At 38.9% G+C, this 19110-nt stretch overlaps 1 protein-coding gene across 7 annotated transcripts in view; it reads right to left on the reverse strand.

Annotated features, from left to right (window-relative positions):
- Window positions 1-19110, reverse strand: part of snapc4 (small nuclear RNA activating complex, polypeptide 4) — a 152578-nt gene that overhangs the window by 84832 nt on the left and 48636 nt on the right. For all 7 annotated transcript variants that reach the window (XM_064297540.1, XM_064297543.1, XM_064297539.1 and 4 more), the window contains 3 exons: window positions 9371-9481; window positions 8835-8907; window positions 4185-4349 (listed from right to left, as the gene is read on the reverse strand). In XM_064297540.1, coding sequence (XP_064153610.1) covers window positions 4185-4349; window positions 8835-8907; window positions 9371-9481 — 349 coding nt within the window. The remainder of the gene's footprint in view (window positions 1-4184; window positions 4350-8834; window positions 8908-9370; window positions 9482-19110) is intronic.

Here is a 19110-nt window from a genome sequence, read left to right on the forward strand (position 1 = left end):
CACGCAGGGCCATATATGTGTTATGACATCCCATCTAAGTGTTACGACATAGTAAAGGACTTTACGGGAAGCGGCCAGGATACATCCGTGGCGACGCAACTAAGTCATCCGACAGCGTCTCTTAGCACAAAATTGGCCATAAGTCATCAATATTTTATACAATCATCATGATATTCAGTAGATATGTTGCGTGAAGGCATATGATCATGAGGAAAAAGCCAATTTATAATCGCTCCATAGGGGGCGTGATGGTGCCAATGCTTGGACCCCTCCCAACGCCGCTTGCAGCTTTAATTGTATATTGTATCAGGTATATTTCCCTTTTATTCTTCTTAGTGCTTCCCCAATGTCCTTTTATTTTAGCACTGATGTAGTGATAGTGATCAGTAATTGGCCTGTACATCAGCAACTGTTAAATGAAACAATCTTTCTTAAACTCAATCCAAAATAGGCACTACCTTGTATGCTGGTTTTCGGTCCACCCACCATTGCAATCGCAGAATTTTAAAAAGTTGTTAATTTTTCTTACTTCGGTGCTCTTCATGTTTAGAGGGATTATTTGCCCCTTATGCCACATTGTCAGAAATATATGTTTATGCATGCCACGGAGAATAAAAGTCCCATATTCACATTGTATTATATATTAACAATTTACATAAGAGAAGTAAACGTGTTTACTTCTACGTGTAGGAACCTACTGATTTAAACTCAAATTAAAGGCTGAGTTTAAATCAGTAGGCTCCTAATTGGTGAAAGTGTGGACACATGGCCACTAAAACTATTTGTAGATAATGAAGAATTAAAAAGACAAAGCAAAGATCTTTGACAACTGTTATAGCCCATATGTCTATTGTACTTCAAACAACATGTGCTCACCACTGGGCTGATTGCTTAAGATTAATTAACTTAATGAATCCACATAAATGCCAGCTTACTCTATTAAAATAATTTTTATACATTCACTCAAATAATGCTTGCACCGTCCTTTTTTCCACTGCTTGTAAATATATAGAGTACAAGCAGTGACAAAAAGGATAGTGCAAGCAACATGTTCAATAGCTTTTTGGACACTGCTGCTACATTTTTAGGATTTCAATACAATTTCAGGATTGTACACATGCAATTAGGTCCTCTACCAAATGATGAATGGAAAACAAACAGCCAGCTGGTCACATGCATTCATAATAAGCACACACCAGATTGGTCTGTATAATAGGCTATTTGCTTTTGTTATCTGGTCTTGAGTTTGTTTTTAATTCTTAAATAGGCTATGGCCTAAGTAACTCTCAAATGTGCATTTTCCTTTGTAATGATAATATGCACTGAAACCCTACTATAATATCCCTCTCAGTGTAGTTGTCGATTTTATTGACATTCTCAGTCACCTGGGCAAGAGTTGCTCTTCTTTTTTTCCTTATATATCATACTAATGCACAAGCATCACAGTCATTGAATGTGTGCTTTCGACCACAACGAGGGACGCAAGCAGCACGCTGCCTCTCTCAGGTGTTTTTTTGGACGGCAGCTGTCACAACAAATTTGATCCGGGCTGCAAAAATGATCCGGGTGACGTACTGACATTCTAAAACAGCTGTTATACTCCTTGTGACGTACTTAAAATTTCATTACAGCGTCCGCTGCTATGCGGACACTGCCAGCCTTGATACATTCTGTTGCGATAAAGATTCTAAGACAACTCAGAAATTTCCCTGGATTAACGGGTTATTTTCTAGCCTGAAATGGATCGTATTACTAAATGGCTACACGTCATGTAACGTGCAAGTAATTGGCAATCTCCCTGGATATGAAGTAAATGTTTTTCCCAATAAATAATAATAATAAATGTGATTTTATCCATGGAAATAGCTATACAAAAAGGCAAAATAAATGTTGTGGTTGCAATTGCTGTCGTAGATTTCAGAAGGAAATGTCACTGACAAAAAAACAGTTTGCTCTCTTTGCAGTGGTTTGGGCTGGGAACGACCTGTGTTGTATGCACAACACTGCCTAATGATTGTAGATAAGATCATTGTGAGGATGCTTTCCATTGAGGATTTCAGCTGCATGCTCCCATCAATGATCGGTAGAATCGGTATCAATAAAATCTTATCAATTCCCATCCCTATTCCCGACACTATTTACTGACGCCTTTCCCATATATCTAAATGTACATGTCACGTTAGTCACTGTTCCTGTTCAAACCTTATCCAGTTGAGCAGTCTTTGTGAGTGAACCTCCTGCCATCCGTGCCCCAATAATTAACCCTCTTTATTGAACCCCAAAGTCATTTCGATATTTTCCTCTTGCCATCTTGATCTAAAATCAAGATTAGCTGAGTCTGGTCAGCATTTTTATACATGCCACAGAGCATTGTAGGTTAAATTCTTAAACGTATCATGCAGTGCACTTCAGTTAATTTGTCACCTGTCTGTATATACAGTTGTGGCCATAAGTTTACATACACCAAGGCTAAAGACATTCAAACTCAATTTTTCACAACTCCACACATTTCATGTTACCATATATTTCCATTTGTTAAGTAAATTAGGGCATCTACTTTATTTCCATAAAAGGTCATTTCAAAATAATAGCCAAATAAGAGACCTTTATTTCATCTTTTATCAGATTTTCAGTCGGTCAAAAGGTTACATGCAGTAAGTATTTGGTGGCATTGCCTTTTAATTGCTTAAGTTGAATCAAATGCTTGGGGTAGCCTTCCACAAGCTTCTCACAAAACTTTGCCCATTTCTCCTGACAAAACTGGTGTAACTCAGTCAGGTTTGCGGGCATCCTTGCTCGGACATGCTTTTTCAGTTCAGTCCACAAATGTTCTATAGGATTCAGGTCAGGCCAGTGATAGCCACTCCAATACTTTCACTTTTCACTTTCACTTTTCACTGTTGTCTTTAAGCCATTTTGTTACAACTTTGGAGGTATGTTTTGGATCATTGTACTGCTGGAAGACCCAGTTGCGACCAGGTTTTAACTTTCTAGCTGATGCCTTGAGGTGTTGCTTCAGTATTTCTAGACTACCTTCCTTCCTCATGATGCCATCTATTTTCTGAAGTGCACCAGTCCCCATGCTTCACAGTTTGGATGGTGTTCTTCAGATTTAAAGCCTCCCCCTTTTCCTCCATACATAGCGCTGATCATTATGGCCAAACAGTTCAATTTGCGTTTCATTTGACCAGAGAACACTCCTCCAAAAGGCTAGGTGTTCATCCTGGTGATCGCCTGCAAACTTCATTCTGGCTTTTTTATGCCGGTCTTGGAGTAGGGGCTTCTTCCTTGCGCGACAGCCTTTCAGGCCATGTTTATGTAGGATTCTCTTAATGGTGGATGTAGATACTTTGGGACCTGATGCCTCCAACTCCTTCACCAGTTCCTTTGTTGTTGTCTTGAGGTTCAGTTGAAGCTTTTGAGCCAAAGTTCGTTCAGCCCTGGGAGTTAATTTGTGCCTCCTTCTTGAACGATGCAGTGTCTGTGTGGTCCCAAAATTTTTATATTTGCACACAATTTGCACAGATGCTTGTGGTACCTTCAGTTGTTTGGAAATTGTTCCTAAGGAGGAACCAGACTTGTGGAGGTCCACAATTTGGCTGAGTTACTTGGATTTTCCCATGGTATCAAGGGCAAAAAGGCAGTGGCTCTAAAGGTAGGCCCTTAAATACAGCCACAGGTGCCAATTAACTCCCAATTAACTCCTAATTATGAGAATTGGCCAATCAGAAGCATCTTAAAAAGTCATTACATCAATTTATGGAATCTTCCAGACTATTTAAAGAGACAGTCACCTTGGTGTATGTAAACTTTTGACCCACTGGAATTCTGATACAGTGAATTAAAGCTGAAATAAATCTGTCTCTAACAATCTCATCCGCATTGTTGCACTCGCTTGCACTGCTGCCTGGTTCAACAGACAGCTTTCTTAAGGCTTCGCACTGAAAAATTTAACTCAGTAAATTAATGCAGGAAGCTATGTTTTTAAAATCAAGTTTTACATTCAAGAGAAAGTAGAATTAGAAATAAGTAATTTAGTAAACACTGTTCCCAAACCACTACCTGGTGCAGCAGCACTCATGAAAGCTCAAAGGAGAATTTGACTGTTGCTGCCTCATGAACATCACCAATGGAGGGTTGCAGCAACAAACTTTTACCACAGACTGTTTCCAAGAAATGCTTACCCCAAGTTCCTGTGCAATTTGATCCCACTTGCAGTAGTTCCTATTCTCTACGATGTTCTTGAGCTTTTCAATCTCATCTTCTTTCCAAGATGACTTATTAACAGAGGGATGCAGGTAGTTTCCCCAGAACCTCCTAATGTCTTCAGCACTACGTGTACCCTCAAACTGCAGAAAAGAAAGGGGAAAATGTATATTTTTTGGGATTCAGGTAGTCATTATTAAATGTACATTTTTTTCATCTGACTGATGAGTTCTGCCAAGTAAGAATTCTCAAACGCTAAAATCCCAATGCTTAAGTCTCAGGACAAAAGTCATCCTGATGCAACATTAATAATGCAAAGGCCATCCACCTCTCTTTATGCATCCAACACAAAGAGAGATTTATTGAGAAGCTAAAATATTTTTTTCCTGGCAAGTTAACTTTTCAACATGAGTAAAAACAAGCAGGAAAGGTTGCAAGTGAGAAATGTCTCACAGACATTTCTTGCACAGCTTAGACTGGCTGAATAAGCTAGCCAAGATATTGCGCGGCAAAGGGCTGTTGCTAGCTTTTTTTCTTCTTACCCAGGTATATGACTTACTATATAGCTACAATAGTCCCAGCATGGTAGTGAAGGTAGTTAAGAGCGGTAAATAGTTTATAAAACCTCCTTTTAATAAGTTAAAGTCCCTGTGCAGCCTCCCTTTTCTTACATTTAAACTGTTCCTTTAGTTACTAAATTAGAATATATATGTATTTTTTCTACTTATTAGACATTCGCGACGTCACGAATTTGGTCTCAAAACCACCAATACCAAATACTCCGCCAGGCAGCAATGTCGAGCATTGTATAGTTTTTAGGAAAAAAAATCTAATTCATTACATACATGCATGAAATACTTTAACAATCAATGTGTAAGTAACCTTATAGTCTTTGGTTATAATATAAGCATTTTAAAATCCTGATTTTGACTACACAGGGTCTTTAATTATAACATTAACAACCTACCTGCTAGCTGGATAGCTTGCCAACTATTTTCTGGCAATGGCAGACAAAGCAATATGTATGGCAGCCACTGTTGGTGCTCCCTAGCCCCACAGGAAAATTAGTAATTTATAGTCAATTTTAATCCTGGAAAACACCTTAAAAATTTAAAGATAAAATTATGCATTGGCATCCTGTAGTGTGACACAACATTTTTTTTAATTACATCTTGCTTTTAATACATAAAAAAACTAGGTTTTAAGTGACAGTAAGAATTTGCAAAGTAGGAAAATCAAAAGAACACCAACACATTGGGCTATATTTTAACGATCTAAGCGCACGGTCTAAAGCGCATTTAGGGCATATCCAAATCCACTTTTTCTTAGTTTAACGGCAGATAATCTGATCGCAAAGTAAGGCACATGGTTCAAAGGGGATGTACTTAGTCTCTTAATTAAACATAGATGTGTTTTGGGTGCAACATGAAATAAGCCAATCATAGTGTCATCTTCCATTCCCTTTAAAAGCCAGGTGTGCTTGCACCTTGGCGGACTGCTATTATAATGGCGGATTTGCCAAGGAGTAGGAAAGAACACTTCTCTGCAGATGAAACAGATCAGCTCATTCTGATAAAAATGACGGGAAAATGACAACTGCGTCGGTCTGAAACTAGCAAAGACACTTGCTTTGCGCTGGGTGTAAGATAGAGCCCATTATAACAAAACCTAAGTCATGCTAGAGCTTTCCAACAAGCATCCTAGGGCTATTATAATCAACCACACTACTAGTCTAGTTGTGCCTCGATTACAGCAGCAGGTCTCTAGCACGCATGAACACAGTTTTAACTTTTATACATAAAATTGTTTTACTAGCTTTTGGCATCTCATACCTGAAAACGCTTTATTTTAACCTGTCATATACATTGTATATGTCAGTTTCACATTGCAATGATTCAAGAGCACCAAATTGTAAATAAAGCAATTTGTGTGTACAGGTGGGTGTTCGTCGTCGATTGGCTAGACATTTGGTTTGCATTCAAGTTTTCAGTCATACGTTCAGCTGACGTTACAAGAAAAAAGATGTATCAAGAGTATCAAATGTATTGTGTCATGATTTTATTGCTTTTAAGCCCTTTGTGCACATGTCTTTGCCCAATCATTGCCCATTTAGGGGGTACCTTATTTAAAGCTTTATAACTCCATAAGTGAGCATCACAGAGACTTGAAAAATGGCTTAAATGAAGCAGGACATTTGTACCATTTACAAAACTAACAGATTTGTTTATCTTCATGATTATGGAAGAAATAAAGTGCCACAAATGCAACTGTCTAGGTAAAAAATCTAAAATTAATTTGCTCGTTTTTAGTTTGCAATGAAATACGGAGAGATCCCATATATAACACAGGTTAAACTATATTTGTCCTGGATCAAAAACACCTTGCCCACAAGTGCATAATATCTAAGGGAGCATATGCAAAACTACTTAAGCAATCTATGAAGCAAAAAGTAAGCCATGTACCCAGTGTCTCCAAATCTATCCAAAATGTCTAAATCATGCATTGCTATAAATCACAACATAATCATGTATTCCACTACAAGTCAACAGTTTTGACACAAGAAACTCACTTTTGCATAATTTTCAAGTGGGAATTACAGGCTTTCTGTCAGTACAGCGGTCTAAAATATCTAGTGGTCCAGAAACATATCGAAAATCTCTCCAAAAATGAATAAAATGCTTGTCTATTATAAAGCATATAAATGTGTTTTCTTGTATGGGGATGGGACTACATTAAAACAACATTCAACCGTCCACCACGTTCTAGCTCATATCACATCCAGTGCATTAACCCCTTTTCGCAATCCCCCTAGTGGTTGGCATGCCGGCGTGCCTAGATTGCTCAACTCAGTCATTCATTGCTCCTGCAACCAAACTATGAGTTGAAAACACAAACTCTGTGTTCTAGTTTCATTAGTAGACGATACATGACAACTATGCCGAATACGGAGTTTCGCAGCGCAACCAAATTTTCGACTGAGAGGCTAAGGAGATGTCTTATTTGATGAGAATATCCGTAAATGTACCTTTAATTAAGGAGCTGCATTAAAGTCGTAAAGGAATTACAGCAACATAAAAATTTCAGTGTTTTTTGCTGTTACGTTCTGCCTGCTACCTAGGTAGCAAGCAATGATCTTCAGGTAGAAGCTAACTCTACAAGTCAGCAAAGTTATTCACACGCAGTTTTCAGACTTTATAATTTCAAGTGTGTCAGTAATCACTTGATACTTTTATGTACGATTCCGGTTAATTGGCAGAAAGTTTCATACTTTTGGTAGCATTTGAAATGACCAGCGCTGAAGCGAGAAAAACATACCTTGCATCCAGTCATCTTCCAGAAAATAAGCCATATTGGAGCCCTTAGTACCCGATTCGGATATGGCATGAAATGCAAATATTGGTCAGAAATACACTATGTCATTCTGTTATATAAGTGAACCAATAGTAACGATACTAATCTATATTTGCACATATATAATTACCATCAGACAGAGTAAGTAACAGTTCTTGTGATTTTCTCTATTGGCTATTAGCTAATCAATCATTGTATTGTTGTCTACCAGTTACCCATGTTATAATTGTTAATTTCTTACTTTGCATTATTAATTTATTCATATCAGTACTGAATAGATTTTTATCATATTCAATCCATGTCCTGTTCATCTTATTTTAGGAAGTTGGGCTGTACTGACTGCTCAAATTACCATAGTGAATCAATTTATTATTAAATGCATTTGACTGTGTCTCTCTACAGTAGGTACAACCTTTTCAACATAAGCACCCATTTCCTATGCAACACCCAACTCTGGTGCGTGTAACCTAAAGCTAATTTCTGGTCTCATCTCACCATAGCATTCATTTCATTAGAGCATCAACATAAAACTAGAGGACAGATTTTTGTGAAATTTGCAGAAAGAAATTCAGTGGCATTCAGGAAATGCTAAATGTCTTTCCATTTGACTCATGTAAGGCATGCATGGCCATCTCATCTGTGCACCTTATTCAACTACCATTACACTTCATGCTTCCATGTGAAATCAACTTTAAATGACCCTTTCCAATTTTACTGAAATTTCAGTTTTAGCAAAAGATCTTTTGCAAAATTGTAATAATAATAATTTAATTGTCAAAATTTATTGTAATGTTTAGTTTTGTAATTTTGTGCCAACCCAGGCAACATAAGAATATATTTTGATCCATCAATTCAACAAATGTAGCAATGTTATTGTATTTAACGGCTTCCATTTTTAAACTCAAGTTCAATGTGAACAAACATTATCAGAAAATTGCATGCTGTTGTGCTTTTACTGACCCTCCTATCCAGTCATCGTACTCTCTCTCTTCTGAGTTAAGCTGTCAGTGTCAAGGCTAACAAATCAATTGCATTCTAAAATCAAACGTGGGTTCACGCTGGGTTTCACTTAAGAGAGATTTTTCTCTTTTCTTTACCCAGTTAACATTGATCTTTTCCACTAAATTTGGAATGTCCACTTGTAACTGTAGACCTGTCCAATTACAGTCAACTCAGGAGAGCAGACAAGCACACGCTCTCTTCAAAAGTCCAACCTCATTCAAGAAACATAAAACTAGCAAATTAATCAATCAATAAAGAACTGTCCAGGAACTTACATCAATATTTGAAATTTTCTCCCAGTCATGATCATCATGGCGACTACCCATCAGCTGTTCCTCACTCATTGAGCTGTGAAGACAAAACAAAAATAGCAATGAATCACAGAGGTCTGATCCCATAAAGAAACAGAAATGTAAAGCCTCTGAAAAATCATGAGGTCCAAAGTTCAGGAAGAAGTGCAGGACAGATTACAGACAACACATTTTAGTCACAAAGAAGAGCTCAGCAACCATCATTCAAATAATTATCCTCAACGTTCACAGAGGGATGTATATTTTGAATTAAGAAATACCTAGCTGTGAGACATTATACCACCAACATAATATCACAACATCAAATAACAGACTCATCGCTCATCGTAATCATATTCCTTGTGTGCCTACTTGCAATATAAAACCACTTCAGTTTACAGTCATATTTAATCACTAATTCCCGCGCTGACATTGCAACTTCAAATTAAACTCAAAATTTCATCATTCCATTATATTTGGAAAAGTCAGTACATAAACATAACATTCTTAAACACAGTTACCTGATGTCATCAATTTCCCTCTCTATTTGATTGATTTGTTTTTGCAGAATCTGCTCCTCCATGTCTTCTGATTTTTCTGCTTTGGCCATTTTTTCATTCAGGTATTCCAATCTTTAAAAAAAGAAATACACACATAAAACACAGAGCCTCAGTTGGTAGGTGGCTCATCATGTTAAGCTTCTCTTCCAGTACATGGATGGTTCCCACGGGCTGGTATTGAATACAACTGTGCCAATGGTAACTGCGGCTGGCAGCCCCTAGGCTGATGCATAAACTCGTGAACTGTGGTGTGACAAGAACTGGCAGCCGATAGTACATGCTTCACAGGAGAGCACATGCATGTCTGCTCTCCCAAATCTACAAAGGAGGTTGCAATGCGAGTATGTTTGGGTCTTCCAAATTGGGGAAAAAAGCAGAAAAACCTTCTTAAAAAAAGAAAAAGAAAAATTCCAACAATTTGTTCCATGCAGATCCAAACTTGGCAGATGGCATCAGAAGTCACTTCTCATGCATTGGGTATTGAGATTATGAGTGGCATACCTTCAAATTGGTACAAGGACTCTTAATTTTCAGGATAAAAACAGGATAATGACACGGAATGAAAAAGTCTGAGGGTAGGGCTGATGGCAGCAACAGCAATGTCCACAATGCAAAAAGCTGATACTATCTTAATGCAATGTAAAGTGCAAAACTTAAGAGCCCTACGCCACCACTTGCCATCAGTGCAACGTGCAGCTGTCAAGTGATGCTAGATGACTGCAGAGTGTCAGGATATTTACTTTCCTAGCTAGAGTTTGATGTGTTTGCATGTTTGTAAGCTATATAACATCCGCAGAATCCACCCCTTTCTCACCACCTACTCAACCCAGCTCCTGGTCCAAGCAATGGTTCTATCCCGCCTGGACTACTGCAACTCTCTTCTGGCTGGACTACCGGCATCTGCCACCAGACCCCTGCAACTCATTCAGAATGCTGCAGCTCGTCTGGTCTTCAACCTCCCCAGACACTCCCACGTCACTCCCCTGCTCACTCCCCTCCACTGGCTGCCTGTTACAGCTCGCATCAAATTTAAAACATTGGTCCTAGCATACCAGGCAGTCAAGGGATCAGCCCCAGCATACCTCCACAAGATATTCAAACCCTACATGCCAGCCAGATCCCTCCGTTCTGCTACCTCAGGACGCCTAGCACCTCCCCCTCTTCGCACCTGCACTTCCAGAGCACGTCTCCTGTCTGTTCCGGCCCCACGATGGTGGAATGACCTCCCTGTGGAGGTCAGAACAGCTGAGACACTGACCCATTTCAAACAACGACTGAAAACTCACCTCTTCAGGCTGCACCTCTCCCCATCCCTCCCTACCCCCCTGTAAATGACTGTAAGCTTAGGGTTGTAACTAGGCAGCTGTTTCGTAGGTGACTTAGGTGCATTAACTGTCTTAACTACTGCTTGTATTTTTTCCATAGATTGCGTTGTTGCCGTTCTCGTTGTGTTAGTGTTAATCAGTTTAACCTTCAGGGTCCAAGTTGAACTATGCGGTTGTTCCCTGCACTTGGACCGATACTTCTCTCTAGGGGTTTCGTCATACTTGTTCCTGGTTATGGTTATACACTTTGTTGTACGTCGCTCTGGATAAGAGCGTCTGCCAAATGCCTGTAATGTAATGTAATGTAATGTAAGCTACAACCTAGACAGAGATAGCTATGTTAGCTGGCCAGTTAACACCCAATCCATCAGTATTGTTCAAACATTTATCAAGCTGTTAGAGAGCAAGTGAATATAGCAAGCCCCATATAGCTTTCTTAGCTAACTGACTGCACCAGAAGAAACTCCCCACCAGACCTTGGTCAAATACATATTTCAAGTATTTTAATTACTTTCAAATAGTTATTTAGAAATTATTTTAAATTCAGCATTTGCAAATAATGAGTATTTAAATTACAAAATGTATTTGAAATTCAATTTAAGGAGCATTTGCATGCATTTGCAATTACTTTCAAATGTATGTTAAAAAAACAATTAAAATACAGAATTTTCAAATACAAATTTCAAATATTTGATTTGGAATTATTTGAAAATACTTTCACAATATAGTGGTGCAACATGCACAATTGCACCAAGCTTTGGAAAGACCTGAAAAGCACTGGATGTGCAAGAACCTATCAGCTCTCAAAGTTGAGCATTTTGTCTAATTAGAGGACAGTATTTTGATGAGATCACGTCAAGTGGCTGCTGACGGCCCTTGTCCAATTGTACCGGTTTCCACTGTTAACGCCTTCACGCAAGCCCCCTAGTGGTTGGCACGCCGACGTGCCTAGATTGCTCGACTCAGACATTCATTGGTCCTGCAACCAAACTATGAGTTTAAAACACAAACTCTGTGTTCTCCCCCCACCCATGACACACTGAATAATACTGTATCTGGGCATTCATAAAAATATTCTTTCACCACTAAAAATTTGTATTCCATCGTAGCAACAAGATAAACCCAAAACAGCCCTAAGATATGCCAACACAGCAGTGAAAATGCTGCTCACTGAATAATGAAATAAATAAGAGAACGTTTTAAAAAATTATACCATGTCATAAACGTTGTTTATGGTATTGTCACCTTTTTTAGTACAGTCTGGCATGATTGACAGTTCATTTATTCAGTAGGTGACAGCATAAGCTTTCTAACGATGTATAAAAAGCCTAATTATACTTTAGGGATATCGTTTTATAGTTCAGTGTAACCTAAAGTTCTCATATCATCGCATTCACTCACGCAGTCGTTCTGTGGTAGCAGTAGAATACACTGCACCTGACAAAACGTTATAAATTATTTTCATAATTTCTTGGAAAATACTATTATTATTGAGGACTTAAGCCATAAGTTTGCTGATAGACCTAGCTGACATCGTTTTCTGGAGTAAGACAGAAGAGGAGAGGAGAGAGCATTGATTTACTATCTCTGTCTCCATCTACTGAACACACACAACATATCATCATCGCTATTTAACCCTCTGGGGTCGGGAGCTCCGCCGGCGGAGCTTGGCAGGATTAAATGAATTTTCGTTTATATTTGGATGATTAACTTCACGAGTTGTTATCATACAGATGCAACAAAAACATTGACAGAAACCTTAGAATCGCAACTTTCCAATGCGCCCATTGACAAATAATATGAATTGTTTTAAAAGTTCTAAATTTGATTAATTAAACCATGTATGCTTTGTTAATCCTTACTCATTACTATGTGAATTTCGCTCAGCAGGAAGTCCAAATCGCATTCACATGTTAATGACATTCTAACTACTCTCCATAGAAGGAGAGTAAGGGAGGGGCGATGCGGGATCCTTGTGAGAAACGCCAAGCCTGCAAAAGCAGGATAGAATGTCATAGTGTAGCCTAATTCACTTCTTTTGAGGTAAACATTTCGTTAAATTTTGGAAAATGGTCCGTCCGGACGGAAGCCGACATTGATGAAGAACGGTGTCATTTCGAACAGCGAACTGATCCAGCTGAGGATCAACTTCATGAGTAAGTATATTTCTTATGATCATATTGATAAATATGTGTACTGTATTGCAACGTATCTCTGTGTTTGTAGGAATATCCAGCAATATGCGCGTTTGTAAATTCCCACACTACGAACGATTCAAACTATTGCATCTCAGAATTATAGGCTAGGCTCTCTGCGTCTGGTTGTGTGTTAGAAGAGGAAGGTAGACTGTATTTTTTTCGATCATATTGGTAATAAATAGCCCATGCCTGGCGTGTAGTGGCGTGGCTAGGATTCTAAAACTGATGTCCTCACACAATCGATATTAGCATACTGTAAGTAAACTCAGGAAATAGCAATATAATAACCACTTAGCTAAACAGACCTAGCCTACTTCAGATTGAAGCATTGTTATTGATGAGTTGCGTGTAGCTGAGCTGGAATATCAATGTCTATTTAGTTTAGCTAATGTTGTTTCGTTGATAGCTTGCATTATTTGTAAATGTGTGCTGTATTACATTCTCTGTGTGTTTGTAGGAATATTCACTAATATGCGGGCTTGTAAATTCCCACACTACGAACGATTCTAACCATTGCTTCTCAAAATTATAGGCTACCTCTCTGCGTCTGGTTGTGTTTGTTTGGTTCTTTGTTTGTATATGATGTAACCGTGTCACATTTCCTAAGTTTTGTTTTCATTAGTTAGTGGTTTCTTAGTTACAATTGTTTAGTGTGTTTTATTACAACATTCCTGTTCATGTTCATGTTCAAAACTACTGTTTACAGTTTGTGTGTTTTTAGAGCAATTTACAATCCACATATGATTATGACCTACTTACTGCTGCCATATTATTGTAGCTGAGTTTGTGCTGAAAACAGAGATATGAAACACTTTGGAATTACTGCATATAAAGTTGATGAAATTTACACAAATGTCAGAGCATGGCACAATCACCAGTGTGCCTCATTTTACCCTCAGACCCCAGAGGGTTAAGCATTACTGCTCAAAATATTTCGGTTACATATGTTATTGTTTGAATTTGAGTGTCTTTAAATAGGTTAGTGGTATTTCATAATGAGGATATTTCACACTGCAATGAAAGCGTTCATTGGTAGCAGTAGTTTGTGTGTTGCATGCACTATGATGTGAGAGTTGGAACATTGTCAAAATGTGGTGGACGGTTGAATATTGTTTTCATGTCGTCCCATCCCAACACAAGAAAATATTAAAGCCGCAAGCGGCGTTGGGAGGGGTCCAAGCATTGGCACCATCGCGCCCCCTATGGAGCGATTTAAAAATGGCTTTGTCCTCATGATCATATGCCTTCACCCAACATATCTACTGAATATCATGATGATTGTATAAAATATTGATGACTTGCGGCCAATTGTGTGCTAAGAGATGCTGTCGGATGACTTAGTTACGTCGCCATGGATGTGTCCGGGCCGCTTCCCGTCAAGGCCTTTACTATGTCGTAACACTTAGATGGCATGTCATAACTTTTAGATGGTCCGGTGTGCATGCACAGCTGCAGTGTTTCTGCGCCGCAACTAAAAAAGGCGTCACACTAGTGTTGTCACGATACCGAAATTTTGACTTTGATACTGATACCAGGTTTAGTATTACGATACTCAATACTGAAATGATACTTGAAACGTAAACGGTGCTAATTCGATACTCGGTACCTAACGATACTGAAATTACCTTAATAGATCAGGAACGTAATGCCCACAAGGGGTGACCTCATTTTCAAATTCATGGTTTATGAACAACCTGGTTCATTAACAACCTTTAAGTTGAAGCCTCTGCAACATATGAATATGCATAGGCCTATAGTGTTACAACACTGTACAATGGAGAAATATGTTAAATATATTTCTGAAATTGAACAGTTGTAAACTAAATAATCTTTAAAACAGGTCTTTCACCTTTAAATAGATTTAAAAACAATAGATTTTTTTTTAAGTACCGAGAAAGTGCTGAAGTTTTGGTATACCGTGCAACACTACCTCAGACACATATTCCAATCCATTGCTCAGCTTAGCAGAGAATGCACATTTCAGAGCGCCACAGAGACAGATAGAATAATAACACATGAATGCACATTTCAAATAATAAATACGACATTGAGAAAAAACGGAAGAAAGACTGAATATCAACTCGCGAATTGCGTGCTGCTCGCAAAGAAGCCTACCGTTTTATTTATTTATTTAGACATTGGCAGATGAGAAGAGTTTTAGTAACGCTGACCTATAAAACGCTATTCAAAAAGAAAAATCAGACATGTTATACATCGTTAGAAAGCTTATAATCTCAACTACTGAATAAATGAACTGTCAATCAAGCCAAATTGGACTAAGAAGAACGACAACGTCGTACGCAACAGGTGTGGTATTACGCACAGCTATTTTTGAAAAAATCCGACATTTCACAAACGGATTATCCAAGACAATATATGGCCACTCATTCGCAAAAGGGACATCTCTACGCGTAAAACTAATGGTAAGATTGTATATTTATTCAATGTTTAGTCCCAGATATTGAATGTAGAATGACGTGGTAATTTTTTAAAAAAAGTTAGTCTCGCTTATTTCGTCATTCAGTTAGCAGCGTTTTCACTGCTGTATTGGCATATTTTAGGGCTAATGTCGGGTTCATCTTGTTGCTACGGAATATTGCATTACATTACAGGCATTTGGCAGACGCTCTTATCCAGAGCGATGTACAACAAAATGTATAACCATAACCAGGAACAAGTGTGTCGAAAACCCTAGAGGGCAGTAGCCTACCGTTCTAAGTACAGGGAACAACCCCATTGTTCAACTTAAACCCTGTAGGTTACACTGATTAACACTAACACAGACAAGAACAGCAACAACGCAGTCCATGCACAAATACAAGCAATAGTTAAGACGAGTTAAGTCACCTACGAAACAACTACTTAGTTACAACCCTAAGCTTACAGTCAATTTAGAGATTAAATTGAGAATACGATTTCTCTCAGCATAATGACGGATTTAAAGACTAAACGAACTCACCCGATATTGTCTTCAAATGGACCGTATTATTTATCTAGACATTGGCAGACTACAGCATAAATTGTGTCTTTTGTTTATATTCAATATTAGTAATTGCAGCGAGAAACTGCAGCTCTAGGTCGTTATGTTATGGTAGCAACGGAACGAAGCGGACTATATATGTATTAGGCTACCGTTATTATTTCATTATACCAGCGTGTTTTCGCGCGTTTGCACAGAAACTCAAAAACTACCAATAAAATGGTTTAGCTTTTTCTCACCATAATGACAGATTTAAAGACTTAACGAACTCACCCGATACTGTCTTCAAATGGATCCATGCCAAAGAAAAGTAATTATTCATCCTCTCAGAAAGCTTTTACTAAGAAACTTTGGGTAGCCTAACCTAGCATGCACGCTAGGTGGCACTGTCAGACCGTGCTTTCACTGATAAAAACTAGACCTACAGTGTCGGATTACTTACGTCGCCATGGTTGTCGCTTGCCGTAAAGAAGTTTACTCGATGTCGTAACCGTTTAGATTTGGAGCCACAGCTCTTCCGCACCCCACCTAATAGAAACGGCCAAATGGCGGGCAAACCATATAGCGGACATAGATGGTCCCAAAAGCAAAGTTGTAGAGCACATTCAGATGCATCGGTCGATGAAGTTTTGTGTTGATCGGACTTACGGTGTGGCAGTTATGGCCTTTAAAAGTATGACCCGTTGTTATAGCGCCACCATCTGGCCGACATGGGTGATTTTTAGTGCTTGAGTAGTGGGGGGCGATAGGAACCCACCTGCCAAATTTGGTTGCTCTAGGACTTATGGTTCCTGAGCCTCATACATTTTAGCTGAGAAAGCTGCCACGCCCCAACGATAAAGTTAAAATGGCGGGAAAACAATATGGCGGACACAGGTGGTCCCAATGGCAAAGGTATAGAGCACGTTCACAGGCATAGGTCGATGAAGTTTTGTGTTGATCTGACTTATGGTGTGGGAGTTATGGGCTTTTACGCGTTTCCCTTTGTTATAGCGCCACCATCTGGCCGACGTACATGGTTTTTAGTGCCTGAGTAGTGGGGGCCCATAGGAACCCACCTGTCAAATTTGGTCGCTCCAGGACTTATGGTTGCTGAGCCTCAGACACTTTTACCGGAGAAAAATAAGAATAATAATAATAATAATAATCCTAACAGATACAATAGGGTTCCACCAGCTTCGCTGCTTGGACCCCTAATAATCCTAACAGATACAATAGGGTTCCACCAGCTTCGCTGCTTGGACCCCTAATAATCCTAACAAATACAATAGGGTTCCACCAGCTTCGCTGCTTGGACCCCTAATAATCCTAACAGATACAATAGGGTTCCACCAGCTTCGCTGCTTGGACCCCTAATAAGGACAGTAGGAATTACAGGAGCTATTTCAGAGTGGGTTTGGAACTGGTTACGGGATAGAACACAAAGGGTAGTAGTAGGAGGTTTATTATCTGAACAGGGTATTGTGGGAAGTGGAGTTCCACAGGGATCGGAGCTGGGTCCACTGCTCTTCCTAATTTGCATAAATGACCTTGACACGGACATTGAAAGTACATTGGTTAAATTTACATATGATACAAAACTGGGAGGTTTAGCCAACAGTTTGGAATCTACTAAAGTAATCCAAGAAGATTTAAACAGAATCCAGAAGTGGGCAGAAACCTGGCAAATGAAATTCAATATATCTAAATGTAAAGTTCTACATGTGGAGAATAAAAACATAGGGCAGGATTACTTTACGGGTGGTACAAAATTAGAATGTGCACATGTAGAAAAAGACTTGGGAGTAATAGTTGATCAAAGCCTATCAGGGTCTGGTCAATGTGCTGTAGCAGTAAAAAAAAAGCCAACAGGATGCTGGAATACATAGCCAGGAGTATTGAGTATAAATCTAAGGAGATCATACTCACGCTATACAATACCCTTGTCAGACCACACTTAGAGTATTGTGTGCAGTTCTGGGGACCGTACTACAAGAAAGATATAGAGGCGCTGGAAAAGATCCAAAGACGGGCAACCAGATTGATTCCGGGTATAAAAGATAAGTGTTATGAGGAAAGGCTTGAGATGCTTGGACTTTTCAAGCTTAGTAAAAGGAGACCTAGGGGTGATTTGATTGAGACTTTTAAATTAAAGGGATTAACAAAGTGAACTACAGGAAATTATTCAAGTTGAGTTCAGTTAGCAGAACGAGGGGGCATAAATGGAAACTGGCAAAGGGTAAATTTCACACAGACATTAGGAAATATTTTTTCACACAGAGAGTGGTCAATGTGTGGAATAGCTTGCCTGGACATGTAGTGGAGGCAGAAACACTGGGGGTGTTCAAGGCCCGGCTTGATACAGTGTTAGATACTATTTAGCTTTTAGGTAAACTAAGCATTAAGTACAGTTTAGTGGTAGGAATAGACGAGCAGTGTTGGGCTGAATGGCCTGTTCTCGTCTTACGTTACGTTACAACATAACATAAAACAAGCAGCCACACCTGCCCTGGGTCAAGCTAATTAGACCTGGCTAGTTAGAAAACTGGTTATTAATTAGATAATTGGCCAGGCTAATTGGACCCGGGAGCAGGAGCCACTTTGGTGGCCTGTGGCAGGCGTGTTTGCCAGAATGTGATTTACAGCAATGCATAATTTAGACATTTTGGATAGATTTGGAGATTCTGGGTACACTGATTAGTTTTTGCTTCATAGAACTTTAGTAGTTCTACATATCTACCCTTAGATTTTATGAACTTGTGGTCAAGGAGTTTTTGATCCAGGACATATACTTTAACCTGCTGTATATATGCAATCTCCCAGTATTTCATTGCGAACTGAAAAAGAGCAAATTCATTTTAGTTTTTTTGCCTGAACAATTACACTTTGTGGCACTTAAGTTTATATTCATAATTTAGGAAGAAATAATCTAAGTTACTATTGTAAATGGTACAAAAGCAATTTTTCAAGTCTCTGTGATGCTCACATGTGGAGTTATAAAGCTTTAAATTGGGTACCTCCCTAAATGGGCAAAGATTTGCCAGATTTGGCATGTGCGCAAAGGGGTTAAACAAGGTAGACTACCAGGTCAGGTTTGAAAAGTATAGTTTTATAGCAGTGTTATCATTCATTCAAAATGTGAATGGTACCCATCCCGAGTCATGAAACGATATTAAAGGGGGTTTGCATGTGAAATGATAAAGAATGCCTTTCAGAAAT

Source organism: Anguilla rostrata, chromosome 10 (genome assembly GCF_018555375.3).
Source record: "Anguilla rostrata isolate EN2019 chromosome 10, ASM1855537v3, whole genome shotgun sequence".
NCBI lineage: Eukaryota > Metazoa > Chordata > Actinopteri > Anguilliformes > Anguillidae > Anguilla > Anguilla rostrata.